General features: G+C 50.0%; 10 protein-coding genes across 10 annotated transcripts; 3 read left to right on the forward strand and 7 right to left on the reverse strand.

Moving 5' to 3' along the window:
* Positions 1 to 220: 220 nt before the first annotated feature.
* On the reverse strand, positions 221 to 6,190 carry BP5553_10473 (uncharacterized protein; the record flags this gene model as incomplete). The annotated part of the gene is made up of 11 exons (XM_032019096.1): positions 221 to 325; positions 372 to 749; positions 797 to 1,250; positions 1,471 to 3,122; positions 3,169 to 3,455; positions 3,502 to 4,018; positions 4,177 to 4,280; positions 4,327 to 4,501; positions 4,551 to 4,609; positions 4,659 to 5,430; positions 5,480 to 6,190. 11 exons carry the CDS (start codon positions 6,188 to 6,190, stop codon positions 221 to 223), a joined length of 5,214 nt encoding a protein of 1,737 aa, XP_031864803.1.
* A 197-nt stretch (positions 6,191 to 6,387) lies between these two features.
* BP5553_10474 (uncharacterized protein) lies at positions 6,388 to 7,447 on the forward strand (the record flags this gene model as incomplete). The annotated part of the gene is made up of 4 exons (XM_032019097.1): positions 6,388 to 6,861; positions 6,906 to 7,005; positions 7,060 to 7,265; positions 7,313 to 7,447. 4 exons carry the CDS (start codon positions 6,388 to 6,390, stop codon positions 7,445 to 7,447), a joined length of 915 nt encoding a protein of 304 aa, XP_031864804.1.
* A 569-nt stretch (positions 7,448 to 8,016) lies between these two features.
* Positions 8,017 to 9,143, reverse strand: BP5553_10475 (uncharacterized protein; the record flags this gene model as incomplete). Its single annotated transcript, XM_032019098.1, has 3 exons — positions 8,017 to 8,723; positions 8,773 to 8,973; positions 9,023 to 9,143. The coding sequence occupies 3 exons, from the start codon at positions 9,141 to 9,143 to the stop codon at positions 8,017 to 8,019; spliced, it is 1,029 nt and encodes a 342-aa protein (XP_031864805.1).
* A 2,037-nt stretch (positions 9,144 to 11,180) lies between these two features.
* Positions 11,181 to 12,202, forward strand: BP5553_10476 (Uncharacterized protein; the record flags this gene model as incomplete). The annotated part of the gene is made up of 2 exons (XM_032019099.1): positions 11,181 to 11,735; positions 11,783 to 12,202. 2 exons carry the CDS (start codon positions 11,181 to 11,183, stop codon positions 12,200 to 12,202), a joined length of 975 nt encoding a protein of 324 aa, XP_031864806.1.
* A 268-nt stretch (positions 12,203 to 12,470) lies between these two features.
* On the reverse strand, positions 12,471 to 13,416 carry BP5553_10477 (Uncharacterized protein; the record flags this gene model as incomplete). Its single annotated transcript, XM_032019100.1, has 2 exons — positions 12,471 to 13,235; positions 13,297 to 13,416. 2 exons carry the CDS (start codon positions 13,414 to 13,416, stop codon positions 12,471 to 12,473), a joined length of 885 nt encoding a protein of 294 aa, XP_031864807.1.
* An 865-nt stretch (positions 13,417 to 14,281) lies between these two features.
* On the reverse strand, positions 14,282 to 17,452 carry BP5553_10478 (uncharacterized protein; the record flags this gene model as incomplete). Its single annotated transcript, XM_032019101.1, has 6 exons — positions 14,282 to 15,173; positions 15,218 to 15,244; positions 15,301 to 15,346; positions 15,393 to 15,728; positions 15,777 to 16,355; positions 16,405 to 17,452. The coding sequence occupies 6 exons, from the start codon at positions 17,450 to 17,452 to the stop codon at positions 14,282 to 14,284; spliced, it is 2,928 nt and encodes a 975-aa protein (XP_031864808.1).
* A 1,256-nt stretch (positions 17,453 to 18,708) lies between these two features.
* BP5553_10479 (uncharacterized protein) lies at positions 18,709 to 22,126 on the reverse strand (the record flags this gene model as incomplete). Its single annotated transcript, XM_032019102.1, has 4 exons — positions 18,709 to 20,131; positions 20,180 to 20,281; positions 21,495 to 21,862; positions 21,920 to 22,126. 4 exons carry the CDS (start codon positions 22,124 to 22,126, stop codon positions 18,709 to 18,711), a joined length of 2,100 nt encoding a protein of 699 aa, XP_031864809.1.
* A 616-nt stretch (positions 22,127 to 22,742) lies between these two features.
* BP5553_10480 (uncharacterized protein) lies at positions 22,743 to 23,117 on the reverse strand (the record flags this gene model as incomplete). The annotated part of the gene is made up of 1 exon (XM_032019103.1): positions 22,743 to 23,117. The coding sequence occupies one exon, from the start codon at positions 23,115 to 23,117 to the stop codon at positions 22,743 to 22,745; it is 375 nt and encodes a 124-aa protein (XP_031864810.1).
* Positions 23,118 to 23,452: 335 nt separating this feature from the next.
* Positions 23,453 to 24,320, reverse strand: BP5553_10481 (uncharacterized protein; the record flags this gene model as incomplete). The annotated part of the gene is made up of 2 exons (XM_032019104.1): positions 23,453 to 24,202; positions 24,255 to 24,320. 2 exons carry the CDS (start codon positions 24,318 to 24,320, stop codon positions 23,453 to 23,455), a joined length of 816 nt encoding a protein of 271 aa, XP_031864811.1.
* A 553-nt stretch (positions 24,321 to 24,873) lies between these two features.
* Positions 24,874 to 25,479, forward strand: BP5553_10482 (uncharacterized protein; the record flags this gene model as incomplete). The annotated part of the gene is made up of 2 exons (XM_032019105.1): positions 24,874 to 25,253; positions 25,308 to 25,479. 2 exons carry the CDS (start codon positions 24,874 to 24,876, stop codon positions 25,477 to 25,479), a joined length of 552 nt encoding a protein of 183 aa, XP_031864812.1.
* Between the last annotated feature and the right edge of the window lie 135 nt (positions 25,480 to 25,614).

Below are 25,614 nucleotides of genomic sequence, written 5' to 3' on the forward strand. Positions count from 1 at the left end.
CGCCCCTGACCGGTCACCTCTCGAAAGTAGGTGACTGGTCCTCGCCCTCTGACCAGTCGTCGTCCTCTGACCAGTCGTCGCCCCTGACCGGTCACTTCTCGAAAGTAGGTGACTGGTCGTCGCCCTCTGACATCTCGTTGGAAAGGTCATCTTATATAGGTCATCTTGTATAGTTGGAATTGAAGAGTTTATAAAATTATTATTTATAGCTAGTTTTGAATTACTCAATAATAGGTGTCCATAATTTCATTACAGTAAGATTCCCAAGCCACATATTAGCTTCTAGACCACTGTCGTCAGAGTCAATCCTTCTCAAGAACCCATGCTTAACATAATTAGCCGGATTCAGTTCATATGTGAATTGAACATACAGCAGTAAGATCTTGAGCAGAGACCGTTGATGTGTTACGGAGAAAATCTGTGGCCTCTGCCGACCAGTCTCCCGGATTAGAAAATTTAAGCGTGTCACCCACCTCAAAATCTGGGACGATGGTATTCCAGGGTTCTACCATCTCTAGCATAAGCCGCCCAAGGGACCATACGTCGCGAGAGCTCGAAGTGGACGCTGGTTGAGCATGAGTAGAGTCATGAACCCTGGCTGAAGTTGGTAGGTTAGCCTTCGGTTTAATAGACCTATGGTAAACACTACCAAGCCTTGTTTCCCCTGATCTGTTAAATAGCACGTTCGAGGAGATCAAATTGCCATGCACAAGGCCCTTCGAAGCTAGATAGCAGATGGCCTGAAGTAGCTTCACGGGGTTAGCTAGGACAGTAGATAAGAATAAAATACACTCACCTCGGAACAAATTTTAGCAACCTGTGGCTCTCTTAACGCTAGATCACAACCAATCAAGACATCAAGGGATATGTGCATCATTTCGTACACTAAATACGTCTCGGTACTCTGAAAGGCGTCGTATAATGGTACGATATGTTTGTGGCGGATCTGAAGCAGGTCGTGAATTCTTTCTCCTCCAAAACGTGTAGATGTCCGGATTATAAGTCTCACAAGACCCTGGCGACTGTATGCTCCAGTTACATCGCCGGCTTCATCCAAATATACTGCTGGACTGTAGAGCGACCAAGGATCTCCATGCCGCAGCTGACCAGTGGGCTCGGCCTTGCCTTCGGGAGGGTCGCGCTCGTCCAAAGCTCGCTGCCGCTTGGCTCTGTTTGGTGGAGCGGATTTTGGCGTTGCCCCGGTGTGGATGGGGACTTCAGGCTTCGATGAGGGCGGAGTAGGAGGGTGGCTAAGGAACTTGAGGTCAATAGGAGGAAACATTGTTTTTCGGTTCTCATCGCGCTGGAATTGGCGGTTCCGAGATTCCATGTTGTGACTGATTTGAGGGCGGCGAAGGGGCTGGGGATTATTCTACGGTCCTCGGGTCTCTATAAAAGCTGCCTTTACCGGTTGTGCAAACCCCTAATTAGGTATAAGCCTGTTTAAGCGTATGGGACATTACTGCTTACTAGAGTTCCTCTTCATCATCTGCCCCGGTTTCGACATTATCCTGAAAGGTTATCTGTAGAAATTTTTTGCCTGTACCCAGGTCGTTTACTTTTCGGGTCTTCCCCGCATATTCCTCAACCCGATCAACGTCCTGAGGCAGAATTCGACACCATATTTCTCTCCTCAGTCCGTCACGCATAGCATGGTAACACTGCTTAGGGAGAACAATTGACTGGTGCCCGTTCCCTTTGTAAATGAGGCGGTATCTCTCAGATGCGAACGTGCTGGCAGCCGCCATCACCTCGCTTTCCGTAAAGTCAACCTCCCTTCTCGCAGAACCTCCCTCCTCAATGAATATTGCCTTTTCCGCCTTAATCACCCCGCTTTCCGTAAAGTCAACCTCCATGCTCGCGGGACCTCCCTCAATGAATATTGCCTTTTCCGGGGTCACTTGCGCGTAATCTCTGTTGTCAGGCATTTCAATATCATCGCCGGCAATAGCATTTACAGCAGGTGAGCTCGTCGTGCTCGCCCCCTCCATCGGGGAGCCATAGCCGTCACCTTGCAGCACCAGAGCCGTCGCGCATTCAGGTAGTTGTTGGGCATTCTTGGTTATTAAACCGGTGGCCGCATTCTCTGGTAGGTGCGGCTTAACCAGCGTCGGGCCGCTGGCAGCACCCTCCCCAAAGAACGAGACGAAAATAGATCTCTTGACAAAAAAGGAGGTAATATAGCGACCACGTGACTCGCTCGTCTCGTAAATCCAGCGCAGGAATAGGAATCTCTTGTCGCACTTGTGGGCTCGGTTAAACGGGCGGCCGCATCGCTGTAACAGCTGCTGGTCGACGGTATCAATCGCCAGGATGGGTTTGGGTTCGGACGCACTGGTGGCGTTCGATCGTCGACCCTTTTGCGCTTGCCAAAGGTGGAGGAGCTCTCGAGCGTCGCTTTTCAGCTGAGCCTCATCCGCCTCGCCATCTGACTCGAGGCGGTTTAGGCAAATGCACATCTCTTGCACCTCGGGATCACTTGCCAATAGATTTCGGATCTCTTCCGAGTCGAAGCCCAGCTTGTGCGCAAAAGCCGCAAGCCGGTAGATGGTGATAGAGTTTGGCTCCGTCACGGCAGGTTTGACATCTTCCACATCCTTCCTGCAGGCAATGTTGACCATTTGCGGAAAGCCCCGCATACACATGAGGAATAGCTGCAAGAGAGAGTAGCGGAAGCGGCTAGCCTCATCGCCCTCGATCGGGGTGAAATGCTGCTCGCCATCTTGCCGGATAAAGGGCCCATCAGGACGAGTCCAGATCCGAAAGAACGCCCGGTCGATGGTTTCCCTTGGTTGCAGCTTAACCAAGAGCTTCATCGTAATTGCGCAGGGCTCAAGGTATTTCGTGTCTTCGCAGAAGGTTGATAGAGACGGGATGAGGTGGTCTACCCTCATGATATTGCACCTTATCTTTTCTCGCGCTGATGGGTCTGTTACTGAATGAAAGAGGGTCCCGGATGCCATCTGGTCGTTGATGAACGCCGCGTCCTGGGTCGATACCAGCGGCGCTCGGAGTTGTATGGCCTCGACGGTCGCAGGGTCGATCTGCTGCATGATCTCGCTATTGCAATCCGCGATGAACGAAAATACGGCGAGGATCCGTCGCAGATAAGTCAGGAGTTGCTAAGAGGTTAGCTTTCGGAAGAGGGTTGTGCTGCAGGAGGCATACTTCAGGGCAGTTAAGGGTCGCGTATCTCCGGAAGGTACCGATGTGAAATGGTGGCCACAAGCCTGTGATGGTCATCAGGGCAGCAAACACCTCGGGGAATCCTGGAATTCTGAGGATGAACTTAAGGTCCCGCCGCTTGTCCGGTGACAGGCGCGCCCACCATTTCATCTCGTTCAATTTATCATTGCCCTGGTATAGAAAAATGTGGCGCAGGATCTCCCCGTCACAGAAATTTGTGGCATTTGAGAAACCCTCCCGCAGGTGGGTTTGAAGCTCAGTGCTAGAGTCTAGGCTATCATTATCCAAAGCCAGCCAAGGGGATGCAGCACATACCGTCAGAGTATAAGTCTACAACCCACCAGCCTTGCCTATGCTGACCTGCTGCTTGTACCCTGTGTCGTCCATATAGACACCTCAGCGGTCTAGAAGAGGGGATGATCAGTTTCGGGGGGGGGGTGTCGGACCGGAGGGCATCGATGGAGATATTGGAGCGGTCGACCGCCTCCTGGAGCTCATGTGTAGAGATTAGCGCGGATACGTGGCACTCATCGTCGAGAGGGTGGCAGCCCTCTAAATTGAAGTTTGTTACGAGCTTCTTCACAACTTTCTTCTTTGAAAACTGTACTGCTTTGGGGTTGCTGATCTCAAACCCAAACTGCAGACCAGAGAGATCCACAAGCGCTGTGCCGCGATGCTTTGATTTCTTCTCATGGTATATCCGCTGGTCCTGAGCAGCGACCTGCGCCCGAAGCTGATCGTCCATCGCCCGGAATTGAGGATTAGACAGAGCATTCTTGAGATTCAATAGAGGAATATAGGTGGATGTGTCGCCGAGAGCGGAAGCGAATCGCTAAATGGGCTTCCGACTAATATTACTACGATCGAAGCAAATTTAGGCGTTGACAAAAGTGCATTGCTAAACGCCGCTAGTATGTCCTACTTTCCCTCCCTGCTTGATCTCAAAAAGATTTGGGTTCCGAAGGTGATAGCTATTTTAGTTATTTATACAGGTTTAAATGGCAGCTCTATGAGGCGAATCTCCTCCTCGGCTCCGACCATCATCTTTCGGACACTTTGCCGGGCGTCATTCCCGACTGAACCCCTTACGCATACTAGTACAAAGTTAGCCTTGCTAGAGAGAAGCCCTTTAGCACTCACATAGCACCAGGCTTCGGCCCCTTCGCACACGGAGCTCAGCCCTCGTCACATCTTCTATGTCCAAAGCCCTGTACCTTAGCTTGATCCTGCCGTGCTTGCCCCCATCCCCCTCCGCACCATGTGTTACGCCAGGAGTTACGTAGTCCCCGGTGATATAGACGTATATGTTTATGATCTACGAGCCAGCATTAGTAGGAACTCCGTTGTGCAGTAGCGTACCTCACGTATTCTGTATCTTGCGAGAGGAGCTCTGTCATCCAATTTCCAGTCCATAAAAGGTGCCCTAGATAAAACTGTGAGCCGGGGCCATCTGGGGGTTTTGTCGTACTCACGCTCCGAGTCAACCTCCCAGTACAAGGCGATTTTGCGTGCCTTGACATCCCAATTGTGGAATTCATCGAGAAATTGTTTGATCAAGGGGAGTATAGCAGCTATGCCTATTCCGGTGGCACATAACAGAACCGTCCCATACTCGCCAAGGCGAACGCCCTGCCCGTACGGTCCCTCGACAAGAGCCAACAGCTCCTTCCCCGGCCGGCCACCGGGATCGGTGGCTAAGAGTAGACGAGGGCTTTTATCTTTCTTTTGAGTGGTCCCGAGGATGAGATTCCCGCTTGAGTGCTCGCAGAGGGTTCTTGAGAAACCCCTCTGGCAACTTATAATGAGCACTATCACGTTATGCCCCTTGTTATCCGTATACCACCAGGAAACAGAGTACGGATGTGATTGCATCCAAGAGACACCGGGGAGGCAAAGATACAGGAACTGACCTGCTCTATAATCCCACGGCCGAGCAACCTTGACGTGGACATGGACCGCATCTGGAACTGACCAGATGACCGCGTGAGACGGGAATCCGCCGTTCCAAAAATTCCGAAACAATATCGCGATGACTCGGACGAGCCGCAGGCCCAACCAAGCACAGCAGGCTATGAGCAGATACATGGCCGGGATTTTAAAAAATCCCCGTGGGATGTGGAGGCCGATCCCGATTACAAGCACCGCAGCCAGGGCCTGATGCACCCGCAGGAAAGTCTCGTAGAAGCGTCGCCAGAAGAGGGAAATGGAGGCTATCGCCAACGCGACCATCATAGCAGGTGCAGCCTGCTTCATCGTTAGCTGTGGGCTAGTCTAGACGAGGCGTGGAGCGCACCACGACGGCCGCAACTTCGCCAGGCTTGTGCAGGTTTGGCGGCTGAGAGGCCACCGCTAGTACCGAGTGGAGGAGGCCTTCAATTACAGCGACCCGCGCGACCCAACGATGCATTCGATTATAATCCTCTAATGTGATGCCACAGACATCCACGATAAGGTTCATGTGTCCTCCTAGAGCGACAGGAATAAGGTTAACTACGGAGAGCACCCCTGACTGCTGTAAAAGTTGCTCGCGGTTGATAACGAGGTATGTCGCATTGCCAGCAAGAAAGATGCCCACCAGGAGCCCGTGAAACCACGTAGTTGTGTTTGACCATCGTAGGTGGGTGCAAATGCGGCGGTAGTAAATATTCTTTAAACAGTAAGAGGTTATAAAGAAGTCAATAAAATAGATCAATTTCTTGCGCAAGTAGAAGCAGAGAAACAACGCGGCAATAGCGCCGATAGCAGTCGCATACCAAACCGAATTATGCATAACGCTGTAGAAGGGCTTGATAGGTAAAGGAGGGAGTGGGCTCGTGGAAGGACCTGCCTTCGAGACATACCAGCACAGAATATTGCTCAAGCATCTTGCGAGTGTCCTTGATAGTCGCAATGCTTGCCCCCCGATTAGGACGGCGCAGAAAACTACGTTCTCAAGAACTAGTAAATGCTTAAATAAGGGAAGGGAAACGATGACATCATCGCGCATCCGAGTGCCCCCCTTCATGTTGGTCCGGGCTTTACATTTGTAGGGCTCGTTCCTGCAGCCTATTCCGCGCCCAATAAATTCAGAAGGGGAATAGAGCACAATCCAGGCTCTTTTAAATAGGCTGTAGCCTTGACTGCCGTCCTCTGCGAAGGATAAATTCGGCCGGGTCGAAACCCAGCTGGTATAGTTCTCTCTCGCTCCACGGTACGATGACGATGTCGAATGTTCAAACCTCGGAATTCCGCCGCCTTCGACGGGTGGAGCCTATCTCCACAGGCCTTCATGAGCACTTGAGAACGGATCCCTCGCAACGAAATATTTTAACATCGCTTCCCGACCCAACGAGTCCATTAACCACTAAAACCCTCCTCAGGTTATGGCTAGCATCTCCTTGGGAGGACTACACATCGATGCAGCCCGCGTCTGTATGTGGGGGGTCTTCATTAGCCTACCGCCGAGGGGCCTATTTTCGAAAGGTCGCTGTCAGAGCTTGTACAGATGCTGGAGGTGTTCCGCTTCTCCGAGCGCTCTCCAGGATTCAGCATCCCAACATCGCAACCCTTTATGATGTATACTGCTATGAGGACAAAATTTTCACGGCTTCAGAGTATCTTGAGATCTCCTTGGTTGAGCTCGACTTGCCGTCTTTACCGCTGGAGGAATGGGAGATAGCAACCGTACTGGCCGAGGTACGAATTTGGTCTTACTAGATGCTGCCTGCTAACAATAATAGGTCCTCAAAGGCTCAGCTTATCTTTTATCTACTGGGGTATCATGTAGAGAATTGTCTATGTCCGACATACGAATTTCCACGAAGGGGAATGTTAAGATTGGTTTGGAGCACTGCTCCTATGTCATTTCCACCGTCCCTGACTAAACATTTTTAGTCCTTGGTCTCGAACAATATACACGACTAGCAGTAGATGACTGCGGAACGGCCTCACATGCCATTCTAGGCATGCCATACGTAGCTGAAATAGTAGGCGAGATGTTGCTCTCCCGATATCCTATTACCAATGATGGAGGGTGGTCTGAGAACGCTCTCAAGTTTGAGGCCTGCTGTTTGTCCGGGTCGATCGCGAGCATAATGACGGTAGAGAACGCATTCAACCAACTCTAGAGCTATAGCTAATAGTTTAGCATTCCTTCCTTGAACAAGCCGAGCCTGCAAGTAGCCTCGCACCCCGCGTTCAATTCGCGGCGGAATTTGCGAGACTCGACTCGCTAAATCTGAAGAAGTCCAGAGGGTTAGATCACCTTGTGGCTCCAAAATAGTAGGACTTCCAGGGTCGAGGGAAGTACCTCGAAGCAGGGAGGGTAAGGTCATAATCGATATTCACGGTGGTTTTAGTTAGGCATAGTGTTATAACTTTCTTCATACGTTTGGCGTATTTATATAAGAAATCTTAAACGTATATTTGTAACACGACCTGTATTTCCCCGTAATAAAGTCTTACGCCGGCTAGAAAACTGTTTGTGAAATCTATCTAGATTCGATAATTATTCTTTGCCAGCACACCAGAAGTTGGTAGCCGAGCTTCAAAAAGGGGGGGTAATCACGTGACCAACGTACTCGTAAAATAAGGAATGTACGATTCCCAACTTTGGCACCCTGGATGAGAGCAAGTTCAACGCCCAATCGGTGCTACAAATAATTGGAGTTTCTCCCGCACGCCTATTATATACTGTAATATCGCCGCGGTTACGCAACTCGAGGCTTGATTATGCTGCCCCCTGAAATAATCCCGATAATCGTCACGGAGCTTGAAAGCGGGAGTATCGCCTACTTTAGGCGGGGCGTGTTCACGCTAGGAGGAGGATATATAATCGAATTGAAAGAGCTATTACTTGGTCTGGTCAACTGACTCACAGTCCCCTTTGAGTATATAATCAAAAAGATTCCTTGCCCTTGACGGAGGCTCCTCCTTGCTAATCCAGACAGTAAATCCGCCCGTGCTCCGAGCGGCGTGGCAGATACTACTAGCTATCGATTGGGCTCCAGGTATCTTCAACTTTGTGCCGACGACGACCACCAGGTCCGGACCTGTCTCTAGGTCATTCTGAACAGCTTCTAAGATCTCCGTATCCCCAGGGTGAGGCTCGCCATATAAGAGTACGTCAGGTTTGAGTTTGCCAATTCGTAGTTGTCGTTTTCCATTCGAAACTCGGGCCCGGCTCCTTCTCACGCATTCTTGACAGTCTGGCAAACAAGTACCTTGGAAGAGTCTAGGCTGGAATTTATAGACCCCGTTGCACATCTGACACCTCATCTGGTCGACTTGGCCATGAAGACGGATTGTCTTAGCGTTGAGATCCGGTAATTGTTGCTCGATACAATCAATATTCTGCGTAATATGACGTAGAAGTCGGCGCTCGCGTGCTAGCTTGTCCATGACTTTGTGGAATCGTGTAGGCTCACATAAGTCCGACTGCCCGTGTTCAAACATACTGCAGATGGTCGAATGGAAGCGGATAGTCTCATCCGGTGAAGAGTAGAGGCAACGATCAAACGAAGTCTGTCTGGATTTTTGAATTCCTTGAAAGGTAGGAACTAGAAAATATTAGTACTAGTCAAGGCATTTATATGACGTCTAACTCACAGCCTGCATTGGCCGACATACCTGCCCCGCTAATTACGATGACATTCTTACTTAATTCCAAGAGCTCTTGTACACGGATAAAGCTATCTGCGGAAGCAGGGATTTCCCGGAGCGGCTCTTGGATCCCCAGGCCCCTCCGCTGCTTCTTCGGTGATCCTTGGCCGAGAGCTTTTGGGGAGTCATCAATTATTATCGGCCAATCTATTTAGCTATTAGTAAAATATAACGATATAATAAGTAGGCGTCTTACCTTGAGAACTCCTTTGTCGACTTACTTTCCTCTTCTTAGACTCTGAAGCAGCAGCTAAGTAGCTATTAACCCTACTAGCTTTATTATGGCGAGATTTAACAAAAGCGGACTTGGCAGACATATTCACGGGCTCTTGAGTTTTGGCAAGTGTGGAAAGAATAATCAGGAAGATGGAAGTGAGGTAGAGGTGAAGGGGTGGGGCTTGGGTTCTTATACTTGAACGGACTAGTTACTGCGCAGGGAAAAGAGTTCTGGACTTACTAACTTAGAGGGAGGCACGAGACCCCCATCCAACGTCTGCAGCCTGTGATACGAATCAAATGCTGTTGGCGTATACCGTATCCGCAAGAGGTCGCTGGTTCTGTCGCTATATCTATAAGTTAAGTCATATTAACTCTTAGATTATAGTTTAATCAATTACTTGCCCTAATGGAGGATTCTGGCGGAGAACTAGAGGGTATCCATTTGTTAATCAACAGGTGAAGCTATACTTCTATTAAACTCGAAACAGATCGAACAAAAAAGAAAATGAAGGGAGTAGTGGAGGACCGCGGAGTGCTACCGAGAATTCGCTGGCGTTTATAATATTGAAACCCATGTCCAAGGACTATCGATCTTGCCTCAAGTCCTCGTATCGTACCCCTTCTAAATCCGCCTCCTCCCACCCCCTCGTCGCCCTGATGCACGTACCGGCCGGACGTGACGCTTTCGTTGGATAAATTACGCCTCGACTAAGCCCATTTTCGCCCCCCCCCCCGCCCCACAGCAAACCGTAGCACTCCAACGTTTGAAGCTGAAGGACAACGCAAGCCTTGCAATTGCTGACCGAGGCATTCCAGCCCCGAGACCAATGAAGTAACGCTTATCAACTTCAACCAACTGATTCACTGCATATACGAAGCACATAGAGGTGCCAGTAACATTAGTACAGCCCCATCTCGGGGAGGCCGTCTACCTCTACCTGGACACATGTCATGGCAGTCGAGCCACCCTATCTGCCGACAGGGGAACACGCGAAGGAGAGTGTAGAGGGGGTGCAATATAAACTGTAAACGTGATCATAGTTGACCTCCCTACTATGGATCACACAAAGGATGCCGGAGGTAAGGACTGAACGAGGCATATTCCTTTGAACGTAGTAATCTGAAGGAGGGTCGCTTAACGTCCTTGCCACGTGACTACCCCTTTTCGAGTCAACCACCACTTTTTGGTGCCTTCTAGAAAATCGTACCTACCTCCAAAGGCAAAAATTACGTTATTTATGCCCTTAATCTAGCGACGATGGCCTATCTTCACTTGAGTGGTAATCGAGGCGTTGGCTCGGGGACTAATACTCTATTCAGCCATCCTCATACACTGGTGGCGGTAGACGTCTTCCATCATGAAATTCTCCACCTTGGAGCACAGATGTAGGTATCAAAATATACGCAGCATAAACGAATATCGGATACTAATGAGGTGACGCATGTTCCCCGCCCATGGCACCTACAGGAGTAGGGCTAAACGTCATAGAGCATAAGTAAAAGGATAGTACAGCTACATCATAACCGAACTCTGTGTTTGGGAGGGTATTGAAATATTGCACATATCGCCAAACTACCTTTGAATAGTATAGCCCGCGGCATTTTCTGGATCCAAGATAGGTTCGATCAAGTATGCAAGACTTCAATGCCTACAGCTATTGCAGAAGCTACTCTGCAGTTCCTGGTATCTGTTCCTTCGCCGACATGAAACCGAGAGTGCCTAAGACGAAAGCCCCGCGAACACCCGCGAGGCTATGAACACGAACAAAACTAACAGGGTCTGCTTGATCAGACGGCGGTGGGCTCCGCCAGTAGTTGCTTGTGATGAAATTTGGTGCAGCCCATAGATAATCCAACACGATCCTTATTCAGGGGCCTAACTGCACCGGCGGGGATGGTGTCTGATGCTGCGTCCTTGCTTCACCCCATACAGCCCCTCGGTGGGCATTCGCTTCCACCACCGAGGGATCATGATCCGAGGATCTCAGGACAGCGACGAGCAGCGTTGTATAAGTTTGCCGTGTCTGCCCTTCCTCCTTCACTTCTCCTTTATTAGCCGTTCCCCTCCTACCAGCTCTGAACAAACTCCCCCTAATTACCTTCTTCGTTCGCTGCCACCGCGCCACTTTGCCGCCATGGGATCGGAATCGTCCCGCGTTGAAACCAGGTGGTGGGAAGTAAAAGCCCAGCAAAAGTTAAGGACCACTACGAGCATCGGTAAGGTGGAAGTGTTATGCTCGCTCGTTCCCGGAGTGCACCAAGCAACTATGATCAGGTACTTAAAGGAGCGTCCTGACCTTGACACGCTCTTCGCCCTCCATTGCGGGCGCCAGAGCCCCTCCACGAAGCAGCATGCAGACCCCTCAAGCCTGACGGTCGAGATGAAGGCCAGCGAGCTCTGGCATGCGATCCGAACGCCACTAGGGTACAGCAGGTCCCCATGGGACTGGAACTGGCAGCCGCCGCTCACAGGAGCTCCTTCCGAAATCGCGACCGAATTCCATGTGGCCGTTTGTCGCGCGATCTTCCGGGTCCCCTTCTTCGACTTCGTAAAGTGTGCGCTTGGTTATAGCACCGAAGAACGCTTCGTCGGGAGTCTACTGAATGCTGTATGCGACGTGCGCGACGGCCTTCGCAGAGCATTTCGGGACCGCCCCGGAACACAGGACCTCTATAATAAAGTCGAGGAGGTCAGTAAACATAGAGATCCGTGGGAACAAAGTACTAACAGTGGTAGGTATTGAAACAGCGACACCACCCACTAGCGTATTGGATCGTTGCTAGTAGCCTGTTCCACACGACGTACGCCCCATTCGACACCTTGGCCGCGGGCCCAATCCAGACAATATTCGCAACGCGTAACCTTGACCTTGTACTCAAACGGCTTGCGGCTATTAATCGACGATTTGTGCACGTTAACCAGAGGTACGATTGGCAGATGTGGTCAACTGACCTCGACTTTTGGGAGTACGTCGATCAGGCACTGTGGTCAGGAAAGCTCAATGCTCCGTTCATACTTCCTCAACTGTCAATGGAGGATCGGGAAAAGAGACTGCGCTTTCTGGAGGGATTCGAGACGGTAACTGAAGACAAGGCGCACAATGCTTGGAGCAAAGTAAGGTCCGCTATAAAGAGACTGGCGGCGGGACTCCGGTAGACCGAGCAATGTACTGAGCAATGCACTGAGCAATGGCTTGCAGATGACTGAGCATAGCAAAGGGAGCGTTGCGCTATGTCGATCATCATGTGAGCGAACCGAACGCTACGTAGCTGACTGTAAATTCAAATAATTACAAGGGGAAATTGAATGCCCCTGAATAATAGATTCGTCTCGGCACATAGAGTTTCTCGTTAGACATTGTTCTTTAGCTATTTCTTTAATGAGATTCAATCTCTAATAGAAAATTATCGTGGTCTTAGTTAACCTAAGTAGAGTCGTAAGAGTCGTAGGAGTCGGATAAGTCGTCGTGTGTGAATGGTGGTGCTGATTCAGGCATGTCGGCAAGGATTTTGATGACATCGTCATGGCTACCGTAGATAGCTAGGTCAAGAGCAGTGTAACCCCACGAATCTACTACCTCGTGGTCAGCACCGTAGTCAAGCAGGTTCTTTACTATATCTGCGTGTCCCTTTTTCGCCGCATAGTGTAACAGTGTCTGGTTGCAGTCGTTAGAACCTCGATAAGAGGCATCCATTGGGCGCCTAGATAGAATGTCCAAGGCGAGCGCTAAATGGCCTTCAATAATAGCATTATAGAGCGCAGAAGGACCCAACTCAGCCCCATACTTAAGTAGTATCTGCATAATCTCTATCGACCCTCCTTGAGATGCGCTTGTAGTGAACAGAGTCCCACTTATACTAGGTTTCGAGACGTCTATATGCTGACACAAGAGCTCGACAACCTTTAGATGGCCGCCCTTGGCTGCATGATGAAGAGCATCTTGGAGGGTCCATGGTCGTCCTGCCTCATCCCATGGTTCAGTGAGCTGATTCCATTCGTCACAGGTCGGAGCACGCTGAGGCGCGTGTCGCTGCCATATATTCAGAGCGTCGTAGAGAAGATATCGGACGATCGTTTCGTGCCCACCTCCTGATGCGTAGACAAGGGGTGGGACGCCAGAGGCAAGTGTCCACGGGTGTATGCCGGATCTAACAAGTAGTTTTACAGCGCTTTCGCCCCCCCCGAGCTGCTACATCGTGTAAGAGTGTGCCGAACGCGCCTTTGACGTAGATATCTGCTCCCTTCCTTACCAAAGCAGCTAGTGTGTATTTGCGTTGTTTCGGTTCAAGCGCTGCCCATTGGAGTACTGTTCGCTCCTTATATATAACTCCTTGGTTGAGTGTATAGGTAAGCGCAGTGTCGTAGAGCATATCTTGCATAGAGTCATGACAGCGAGAACATGTTCGGACTAAGGCTGCAAGATCGAAGGCCTTGAGATTGGAGCCTATCTCTAGGTATATTTCGCAAGGAAGGCAGTCAAAGCGTGGTGTGTTACCCATCACGTATACCGACTAGTGTGAGGGGCTATCGTCGCGATATATATTATCGACCGTTGGTGAGGATGTGCTGGGATGAATTAGGTTATCAATAAATACGGAAGAGATTCTGAAGGCGAAAACTCACGAGGGATAAGGCTAGGAGGGCTAGCTATTTTGAGGAGCGACACGCTGTGCGATCGCGAAGACTGAGACGCTGCAAGGCAAGCTGTGGCAGACGTCTCGGGGGACGTGGGAGAGAAGAGCGATGAGAGAACAGAGGTCGAGGAGGGGGATAGATGAACTTATACTTGGAGGGGGGTAGGCTTGTGGGATGGATACTCCGGGGTTGGGGGTACCGACGAAAGTAGCGACCTTGCATGAATTTGAGCCACACCACAGCCACAACGCTATTGATAACTTCTTAGTAGCTCAACAAGACGTTTTTATATTTAAAGTTAGTAATAGGTTCATTACACTGTTCTTATTAACAGAGCGATTTGTGAATTTTGAAATTTGACTAATTTTTCGGCACAGATGTTTTATTAATTTTGAGAGCAAAAGGTAGTGCAACAGCGCTAGCTAAATAGTATTAGTAAAGCCTTCGAGTTCAGCGACCCAAAGCCTCCCTCGCTTACCTATGCTACTCCCGACGACCACCCGCGCTTATAGAGCCTATTACGATTCGTACCATTCCTCATTTGTCTATCCTTGGCTCACACTGTCGTACCGCATCCGTTCCGCGGAAGTTCGACTTTTCTCAGCGGCGTTGGCGCTTTCTCGACAGACGGTCATTTGTGCCCGGCCTCTTCCTCTTCACGTGGTCCGGCCTTCCAAAACAGCATTCGAGCTGTAGTGCGGCCGCCAATGTATCAATTGTGAATGGAGAACCACTGATACTTGACGGTTCGGACGATCCTTCCCGGAGGTGGATAGATATCGGTGCCCCCCTATTCGGGACCTCAAAAGTAACTCTCTTGCGAAAGTCCCCACCCTCGTCGAAATATGACGCATCCTTGGCCGAGCCTGCTAGTGGAGATCCCTGGAAGAGAAATTTAGCAGAGCTTTTCGAGAGCTGATCGAGCAAAACTTGGAAGGCTGGGTGATTAGCACGTAGCCGGCACAGAATACGACCAGCACACAGGTACTTCCCATTCTCCGGTAGGGGCAGGCGCTCATGATCAAGCTCAAAAACAAATAGCTCGGCTACTACACATCTTGCTAGTCTATCCAATTCCTCGGATCCGTGGATTGCAGAGCGGGCAGCGGCCTTTAGTTCCTGTATTTTGGTTGTATCGTCCAAGGCTGGCTCAGGACCGTCGAATTCGATGTCGAATCGGAAATACTGTTCTTTGTGGCCTCCTCTTTGGCGACTCCGGAACTTATGCCCGTTAATACTGCCCATCGAATGTCTAAAGGCGCGGAAAAGCCTCGGGATAAAGCCATCCCTAAAGACTCCACGAGTGGGCGACATCCGTGGCACATCTGCTAGTCGCGGCGAGCCTGTCCCAAGCGAGAGGACAAGGCTAGGCCCATCCACGAGAGGGTAGATTGCTGCTACCTCTTCAAGCGCAAGGCTTCCTGGATCGTTGTGCTCTAGGCCGCCATCCTGGAATGTGCCCAGTCCCAGGATGTGCTTTGGTTTGAAGTAACTTGCCGGTCAGTAGAGGGACGGCTCCCCGAGGTGGCTACATACGAGGGGGCGGCTGATCCGCATCTGGCACTACCTCTCGTTAGCTGGGTCCCAAGCCAAGCTATCGGGGTACTTGCATCTCCCACAGCGGAACTCGTCCTGAGCCGTCTTTCAAACCCAAGACGAAGTATCCTACAGATATCAGTCGAGGGATATCAATGTTACGCGGCTATCCTACCACATCCCCGCGGCCGTGTTCCCACCCCGTTATAGTTTGTAAAGATACATGTTGACGTATCTCGAATCGTTGCCACTACGAGCCCGATTCGGGTGCCGGTTTCAGTGGCCCTAGAATAGTCGAGGAGCGTTCGCTCGGTTTCAAATGCCTCTTGCAAGGCGGCCTCGAGATTGTCTACTGGGTAGCGCCCGTCAGCAAAGTACGATATAATAAAGCCTATTATCCTTCCCAGCGATAGGCGTGGCTGGAACGCTGCTTCTGCAACGTCTTCAAAGCGCTCAATACAGTGCTCTACCGACCAGCCCTGAGTAATCAATCCCAAGACAATGATTATTCCTTGCTCCGTTAGCCCGGGGCCCGTTCGTGAGGGGGGGAGAAACCTACCGACACTAGTACAGAATACAAGGTCAAAGTGCTCTTGCACGGGATATGGCAAGCCAAGCTTGTCCTGCAATTCTTGAAGATACTGGAGGGTAGCTATGCCCCGGACACCACCACCATCGAATGTCAAGACTCGAACCCCGGCCGTTGGGGGGAAGGTCTTCACTACGATACCTGATGTGGCCGCCCCACAGAAGACGCAGCTATCCACTTCAAATAGCCACGGATCGGCTTCACTTCTTTTCCCAAAAACACGAACGCAATTTTCACAGGCGCAGTGCCCGCAGGGTAGACCATACTGCGGCCGCCGTCGTAAGCAGGTGAGGCAGGTATCGTCTGACCGGAGTGCCTGCCAATCCGAGTCAAACGCAACGAGCAGCTGACGGTGAATGTCTGTCGCGGCGCCTGCCGCGCTGGATTCGAGCTTTTCGACGAGGTCGGAGAAGGCGTCCTCGATAAGCTTCACGAACCCCGATGGCAAAACAAGATACCTCGAGTCGTTAGTAGCGAATACTCCATCTCTACAGGCGTGGTAACAAGCGTCCTTGTACAGCGCTCGGAAGACATCTTGGGGGCGAAAGTCTATATTGCGCCGTTAACGGTCAGTATCTGTGTTAGGTGTTTGACTCACGGTGCGAGCCAGGGGGGTAATTGTCCAGCAACAAGCTAGAGGCGACTAGAGGGATTGCAAAACTCTTCAACTCTGCAAGAGTGCCGACTTTAAGTAAAAAGTTGGTGAGATGCTCCCTAAGATCCAGCGCGGCCGGATTACCGATACGTGAGGCTCTGATGAAACTGAAGGGCTCCGTGGGGTTCTCGGCGAAATGAGAGTAGGCTTGAGTTAGGAAGGAGGCCATGTGCTGAGCTGAGAAGAGACTCCTGCACTGTACCCTAGCCGACCGAACCTGATCAGAGGCATTCATCAAGGATTCCTTGAGCCGTCTATGACGAGCTTGCGCTGAAACATCTCCATCTGGAAGTAGACATAGGATCCTAATACCTGCGAAATGTGTGGAAGGCTCTATTGCCGTCTCTTGAGCTAATAGCCGGAGAAACCGATCCAGAAGTTGCGACTCGTGATTCTCTATTGCTGATGGTTCCGTCACAACCACAATCTGGGGGTGGGTGGCCGCGGGGAGTGTCGAAGGCTGTCTGGTGTTGAGCCATGTCGCGAGCCGGCGCGCGACGGGCTGCAGTCCCCCTAGATCAGCCGCAAAGAAGCAGAAGACGTCGGTGAATGGAAAGAGGAGCCGGAAACATAGACTATCTCCGGCGACCTGGAGGCGGCTCCGGATGTTCTCACTTCGTCCCGGGAGGATCCTCCGCGTAACATTATGGCATTTGTGGATAAGGGCGGCCTGATGGGGATTTTTGTGGACGAGGATGTCGCCATCGGCGACGAGGACGGGCCTATCACTAAAGGTTGTAGATGGGTCAAGGTGGAGGCAGATCTCGCCGGATCCCCGCCTGCCGATGGATCTTTCAGTACTAGCCGAGGCTAATTCTCTCAGCGCTCGTGTTTTTGAAGCACTACCGATAAGAACGAAAAGGCTGGGTTTCTGCGATTCAAAGTAAGGCAGGTTGTGAAGTAAAACCTGGGCTCGGTCTGAGTGTGCAAGGGTGATGTCGTCGTCTTGTTGGTATACAGTCAGCCAGCTGCTGTGCTTGCAGGGCCGCATAATTCTGAAGCAGAAGGAATAAAGGTAGTAGGACCCCAGGCAGCGTAAGATTTATAGTGCAGCTATATAATAAAGTTTCCTCTATTAGGAGAAACTATTCTAGCTTCCTCTGTTTTAGGCTCGGGGAGATATAGGTTCGTTTTGAAAGACAGTCATAGATGCTATTTAAGAACCTCAAGATCAGGTTAATAACCTGTTAAGTAGAGGCCTAACACTTCACTACACTCGGTTTCATCTCAACGCTTCCAAACACACCTGGTTTCTAGGAGGAGTACTTACAAATACGCCAGCTTAGTAGAATAATAGGCTAACCATCCTTCTAGCTAGCGATCGCTAAAATCATGGAGCATATCTGCGCTGCGTGCAAACGGCCTCGATCCTCATCCTATCACTCTAGGCATCCTCTCACACCTGGCAAAGTCCCTATACCTGGCGTCTGCTCCCCTTGCGTGAAGAGGCACTTCCTTCAGCAGGTTATCGACCCATCGCCAGTAGCCACCGAAGTTCACCACCATCACTACCGTGAAGTTCATCATTATCACCGGTACTGCCCCTGCCAAGCTGCCGATCCGGATACACCTCTTTCCCCCTCGGAACTACACTCCGAGACCAGCAATCAATCATCCCGCAACTGGGCAAAAGATGGCACACCACCCCCCGTTTATGCCTCGACCAAGCCCACCTCACCAGACAGATATCGACAGTCATAGCATGCACTAAGATTGTGGGTCGCAAACCACGACTGTTCCGCTCCGGCAAAATCATACTTGGGCCGGCCGGCGTCGGAGTCTGCTACTTTTATTTGCAGGATGTAATTAGCTTTATTGAAAATATACTCTCTGATCCACTTGCTTGCTCTAGAGCTCTTGATTAGAAGTGTTTTCGTAGCGAACAAGTTTTGGATAGATCCAAATTTTAAATAGAGCTTTACCTAGTAACCTAGTAACATATGCCAGGTATATTTCCTCCCTCTAACAGTATGTAACATTCTACTTAGCCCTTAGCATATCTACTTTCTCGTATCAGAACTCCCACACTATTGGTATCATGTCGAGCCATTTACAACCCCAGCCGAAAAATTCAGATAGCACGGCGCAAGAGCAGCTAGTGGAATAATTTCATCTGACTAATACTTATTGAGGTATATTTCGAATATAAACTATATTATAAATATACTCCCTTATTGCCCCTTCTACGGTACGAGTGAGATCTGTCCCCTTCCCGGAGCGCAGCAGCATTTTATAAGACACGCCTCGTTAACACCGCAGTCCGAATTCTTTGTGCACAAGCTCACAGAAGTAGGTTCCACAGCCACAAGCAGGAGTAGCTGGCGACGAAGGAGGGGTTATGGTTGTCGTTGTCGTACCAACGACGATAATACCTGGTGGCGAAGATGCGTATATTGCCGATGGAGTTATTGTCAGCGTACCACCTTTAGCGGTGAGAGTCTGATCCGTATCTCTCCGTGTCGCCAAGCTCGTTGCTGGTGTCGAGGTTAATGTAGAGTTCAAAGAAATGGTGACGGTTCCAGATATCGGTGAAGGAACCGGCAAGCCCGATGTTTGTAAAGAAGAACATGAACGTGTACCAGGGACCGAGGCGGCTGTAGATGCTGAAGGAAGATGTCCGGAGTCGGGCATGCCTGCCCGAAGGTTCTCGTAAGTGCTATCCGAGTAGAGAAGTTGGTTCGGGGAGCTTTCAAGGCCGCCACCCTCACCACTCAGAAACCCCACGACGTTCTGAATTAAGCTCTTCTCACCCAGCCTATCACCGCTGCTCTCCCACCACATCGCTCCCCCGAGCCCCATCTGCCGGATCCATGCCGCCTTCTGCTTTGCCACGTCGACAGTATCGTAGCTAATCCATTCTTTCTTTGCAGCGCTGTAGCTATAGCTTGATCCCGTTTCGTTATCGTGAACCTCTGGTGCCTCGTCTAGGGGCAGCACCTTGAGGTCATACGCGCCAGCGTCCCAACTACCTCGACCGACGCCGTGGAACGGCCTCCCCCGGCCCTCGGTAGCTTCAAATGACCGGCCGTAAAGCGGCATGCCAAGTACGATCTTGCTGGCTAAGATGCCCTGAGAGATGTAGTACATAACTGCCATCTCAGTATTGAAGGGCGTGGTCGCTGGGTTGCTTGGGGAGGGGAAGAGGTTTGCTTGGTCCCCGGCCACCGCACTCCACGATCCGGCATAATCATAGGCCATGAGATTCCAGAAATCCACGTATCGATTCATATCAACCAGGCGCATCTGCTGGTATATAGCTGGCCCAGCAGAGCTAGCCACGGTCAGCGTGAAACGATGCTGTGGTTCCAACGAATCCCCGTAGGCGTCGAGGGCACTTCTGACGGCTTGAAGCAAGAGCACATAATCCAGGGCCTGAGCATCACCCAATGGGTACTCCCAGTCGATGTCAAGCCCATCAAGGCCAAGATTCTTGACCAGGAAAACGGCGGACGAGGCAAATGTTGAGCGCCCTGCCGGGGTAGATGCCGGTACCGCGAAGTTCGAAGAATAATCCCAGCCACCTATCGAGAGCAGGACCTTCAGATTACGATTCTGTTTCTTGAGAAGATAAAGCTGTTCAAGGCAGCCGTGAAGGTTGCTGCCGCTGCCATCACCCCGCGAGTCTCTCGTGAGAAGTTTCTGAGTATCTGCTTTGGTATCGGACAAGTACCTAGCCAAAGTGTTAATATGAAGCAGCTTTAGTTATAGGGAAACCTACACCTCTCCTGTGTCTGGCTTCACATTTGCAAATGCGTAGAGTACATGAGTGAGCCTACTTGCCGGCAGCTGTTGCGGTGTAAAATTTCTGTCATAAATCGCCCTATATATCATTAGTCTAGGTAGTAAGACTTAAAAGGGTATATATGCCAGTTAACAAAGTATACAGCAGCGCGATATCCGGTATTTGGATACTGTATACAGACTACAACCCTGAGTAAAGATAAAATAAGGAGCCAACGCATTGTTAGACAATATTTAGTAAAGGAAAATAGATAAAGAAAGCTGTTACTTATAATTCTGTATAGATTTCCGACAACTCTCTTTAAATAAGAGTATCCTATTCTACTAAAGGCGCGATCCTATTTAAGGCGAGACTTGTCCTCTTACTACGAAGGTTCTATAAGTAGTATAATAATATCTTTATAATTAGTTGTAATATCTATCAAAATAGTTATTAGGAGTAGTAACTTCGGTAGTTAAGCTTTTTAAGTTCAGAAGACTGTTAATACGACAAATATATAAATAAGTTAAAGTAACGTCTATCCCTGCGTCCTTTCAGCTGGCACATCTCCCCTACTAGTGTTTTATCGAACGTTGCTTCCTCTGCTCATATCTACCTGATCTAGAGCTATCTTCTTCATAACGCCGATACCTATCTTGACCTTCGGGCTTGTCCTGATTTATCTCTCGAAACTCTGATTTGATGCAAAAATATGGGCCACCTTTCTAAAAGCCCTAACGTGGCTCAGGTTAATCGGAAGCTTCTGGAAGAGCTTTTTCGTGAATTTAATAGTCGGTTTGGGCCTCGAGGGTGGTCTTACAAGTTTGAGACTCTGCATCGGAATATTAAGTTGGTTAGAAGTGCATGGAGGGGCAGCGCTTGGAAAGGAGATGTATTGTTGAAAGTGTGCTTGACAGTGCACAATATGACGCCCCAAGGACATGTGTATTATTGCAGCCGTGACATGGTGGGCTTCGCAACCGTAGGAGGATTTCCTAAGTCTCAGCAAGGCGAGGCGGTTACTTGTTGTTATGACCTAGCGGTTATTGATGGATTAAACCAGTTGGATGTAGCATTTGCTGACTTTCGGATGGAAGCGTGAGGAGTTTAACGTTTAAACGTGCTCTTCTATTCTTTAAACCTAAATTGACATTCTTGAATTCTGCGCTCCACCGTATTTTCAAGTTAGGTTGGTAGAGAAATAGCAAGAACCTAAATATTTTCTATTTTATAAATAGCGAAAATAGCCGCGAGATTTAACTATAACAGTAGCTAGTAAAGTATAATAGACAAATTCAGAGCCAGCTAAAACAGGAGCACTGGTACTGGGGGCAGCACCCAGGGATCCTTATCGCTGCATGCGCTTGCCGTCTGTAATCCGCGACAGCCCCGAGCATCGATACCTTTATTATATACGCTCCGAACTGGCAGTTTGAGAAAGGGCGGTGGTGAGAGCGAAGGACGTGGCGCCTCTCGTGCGACTTTCTTCTTCGGGGTAGCCTGACGCACGCCCTTCCCCCCCTTTCTTGTTTTGAGCCGGATGTCTTTGACCCTCCTTCGGGTAGCTCTCGCTTCTCTACTACTCTCGCCGTCGTCATATTCGTCGTTACTTCCTTCGTCCTCGGTAGTAAAGTTTTCAGGGAGGAGATCCTCGGCGATCATTGCTGGATAGTCTTCTCTCTGGTCGATATTAGTATTATACAATCAAAGGAAGAGGGGGGGTGGGATAAGACAAACTAGCTGCGCGAACGAAGGGAACTCTTCACGTGTAGTTCGGTATAAATACCAGAAGCCAGAGCCGCGATCACGGATCTTGACTTCAATGTCGCAAACATAGACTCTCCTAAGCTGCTCGGACTTTTTGATTAAGCCGTTCTTCCTCTTCCTAAAGCGCTCCCGCTCCCGCCTTAGCTCATGTTCTGCGAGGATATCCTCCGGGGTCATTGTAGTAGATACGGATGTAGAGGCAGGGAAGGACCCTGAGATAGAAGGAGTAATTGGGGGGCTTGAATTTAGGTAAAGAGGTGACGGTACTCCCTACGCTATATACAAGGTGTAGGCTGACTGATTAGCTATAGACGAACTAAGTTTGATTAGGGAGAATCCCATTTAGGAGGCTACTTAAATCGTAATACGAGCAGGAACAATAACCGGTTTAATTACTGTTGGAAAGCATACTGCAGATACTAGGATTGTACTATCTATTTATAAGAGCTAATTCCAGTTTCCCTTATTTAGGCTCCGTATTGCTAGGTGCTCTATTCTGGGAAATCCCCTAGTACTGATTATGCTGGTTACTATATGCAGGAGGTCCGCGGATGCAGCCGCCAATCCCGTGACCTGGTTCCCGAGGGAGCGGTTTCATGCGCGGCCTCGTTACCATATGCAGGAGGTCTGAGGATGCAGCCGCCAATCCCATGACTGACAGGTTCCCGAGGGAGCGGTTCCATGCGCGACCTCGTTACCATATGCAGGAGGTCCGAGGATGCAGCCGCCAATCCCATGACTGACAGGTTCCCGAGAGAGCGGTTCCATGCCCGTTGCTTAACCGGGGTCGTGATTACACCCGCTCCACACCACTCATAGCCTGGGCTCGATCATCCTCCACCTCCTGTAGCACCTGCTTGCAGTGCATAAGCGCGTTCCACATTGTCTCCACCATGAACTTGGCATCATCGGGCAGATCCTTCAACACCTCCTCTCTCTCTTGTTGGTATTTGATCTCCAACCTGAGCTGACCATTCTCCTTGGTGAGTTCGTGAATCCTCTCCGAGAGCTCTGGGGTTGGGGCCCTTTTTGATGCCTGCAAATACTCGGTCGTTGCTTCGAGCGCAACGGTTTTGCCGCAATGACGACCGATCTCAATATCTATAGCGGTAGGCGCTATAGGTTTATCCGCTTTTTTACCCCGCAAAGATCGCGTAGCCCGGTCCATTATACAAAGGTGCAATGGTGTACAGCCTTGAGTTATAGTAAAGTCCGATATTCTCCTGTACTTCTAAATAAAAGTAGAGGGTGAAAAATATACGAAATAAACCGCAGACCCTGCTTCTTATATCACGTATTCCCTTGGTAGTTTATATTGGGGCAAGCCTTCTTTTGAGGTGCCCTTATTCCAGCTAAAGAATCGCGCCTAGATCTGTCAAACAGTGTACTATAGTAGAAGCGTCTCAAGCTAGCTTATCTAGTAGGTCGTAGTTTATCAAATACGAATTAATATATATCAAAATTTCATTTATTTCTAACAATAGTAGCTCTAACACATAAATCTCAAGCTCTATCCTGAGCATCTACCGCGATTTCACTCGATAAAGACTTTAATTTCCTTGACTTCCCGCTCCCCTCGGATCTACTTGATGCCTTTTGTGATCGCCGCTTTTTAGTAGGAGAAGCCGAAGAGGTGGGGCGTGGCGTAGTACTCGTTGCCTTGGGCAATCCAACCAGCTCGGTAGCCGTTAGCATGGTGGCTGAAGGCTCAGGGCTTCGGGCCTCAGTCTTTGGTTCGGCGTGATCTATCGCAGCGGGGGGCTCAGGGCCGTGGGCCGCAACCACCGCGTCGAGGTGTTCTGTCGACCGCTCCTTCAGTGATTTGATCATGGCCTCTGCTGCGGTTTCGAAGGTCGCGATCTTCTCCGCCATAGATTCAATAATAAACTGACTATGCTCGACTTCTTGCCGTAGCATCTCGTTGAATGTGAAAATAGCTTCCATATCGGTCGTCATCTGGCTGTGCTGCAGGTGGAGCGATTGGTACGCTCGGGTACATTCGCTATACCTGTGTTGCTCGAGTTGGAGATGACGCTGGAATGCTGTCCGCGATTGCAGTTCGTTATATCGAGCGATCTCGCTCTCGTATAGCTGTTCCCTTGCGGACTCGCAATCTTCGTTGCTGCTGTGTAGTTTCTGCTCGAGAAGAAGAGTGTGTTGATTCATCACGTTGATTTGAGCATGGAAGTTGCTGATAATCTCTTCGTCGTGGTAGAATAGCGTCGCGTGGCCATCAGAACTAAGGGTAATTGCCTAGAGAAAGTTCAGCTTAAATAAAATAGAAAGCGGGGAAGAAACAATTTACATGTACGTTCCCCTCGACCTCTAGGTCCTCAACTCCCGGTGGCTGTGGCGGCGAGTGGTGGCTCATTTTTAGGCCAGGACCTCGAGAATACCTCGGGCCGTATTTTGGTCAACTTCCCCCATCTTATATTCTGGGGCCAGCCTTTCTGGCAAGGGCAGTCAAACCCCGAGGTTTGAAACCCCTCTTTACATATCTGGGGGGTTCCTTTCTAGGTGCAATCTTAAAACAGGGAACTATTATTCGAAAGCCGGATAAGCTTACAGGTAGCCGCGCATGGGATAGACGCTCAGCAGAGGCACAGACATTTTCCCGCCGGGGCCAGTTGCGAACTACTGCGTGTTGGGTCACAATTCGATGCGGGCACAGATCCCTAGCGTATGTTGGTCTGTCTTGTTGGATCTCGGCCATCTTTAAGACGACGCGTTGGGGTATAGAATATCGCGTGATCGAGGTAGCCGCCAAACTCAAGTATTGGTGTTCCTCCCCCAGCCCTTTTTTGACTCAAAGTTACCAACATACTTTAGCCAAACCGTTGGGTTCCTGTTTAAGTAACTGACCATATAAAAGTAGGCGGCGCCTTTTCTAACTCACGCCCTTAACATAAATATTTTTTGCCATGATGAATGACTCGGATTGGCTTCAGTCTGGTCAGATGGCTCGCAATCCCCGTGTATACGGCTACCCGGACGAGCCAGGCTGGCCAGATCCCGATCCATACACAACTCTATTCGAAGGCGTGACCTTCCCACCCGCTGAGCCGACAACGCAAAGTCACCAGTGCCCACCGCAAGCTGCGGACCCCCTTAGTACCCCCTTCCAGTACTTCAAGGCACCTACCAGAGCGCGCCCAACCGTCGACAATGGCGATGCCAGGTCCTGGCTCGATCTCGGTGACCAAGGCATCGGAGTACCGCAGAGATCGGATTCCCCTCGCACGGACGACAGATTGAGACAGGAGATTGAATACCTCAAGCAGAAGTATACCGAGCTGGAAGTCAAGTAAGTCCTGTTTACGATTCCCGGTATAGTGCTAACTTTAGTTACTTATGGTAGGATGAAGCAAAATAACGAGACTGTTTCCGCCTATATCCAGGAACTCAAGGCTATTATGGAGAAGTTTATCAAAAGTAACGCAAGGCCACAAGGCAGGGAGTATAATACACAGGATACATGGATGGGAGGCAACGAGGAAGAGAGCAAAGAGTGCTGTAAGGAGGGGGAGTAGTAGAATTTGATTCGCAGCTATTTCTTGCACTCCAATGACCTGTCCCGTGAACCATATACCTGTACTCGTGAATTCCGAGCTCAAATCCATGTCTCCAGCTCCGAAACCCCCCCAACCCCGCACGTCGCCAGCCAA

This window comes from Venustampulla echinocandica (genome assembly GCF_003357145.1).
Source record: "Venustampulla echinocandica strain BP 5553 chromosome Unknown scaffold_15, whole genome shotgun sequence".
NCBI lineage: Eukaryota > Fungi > Ascomycota > Leotiomycetes > Helotiales > Pleuroascaceae > Venustampulla > Venustampulla echinocandica.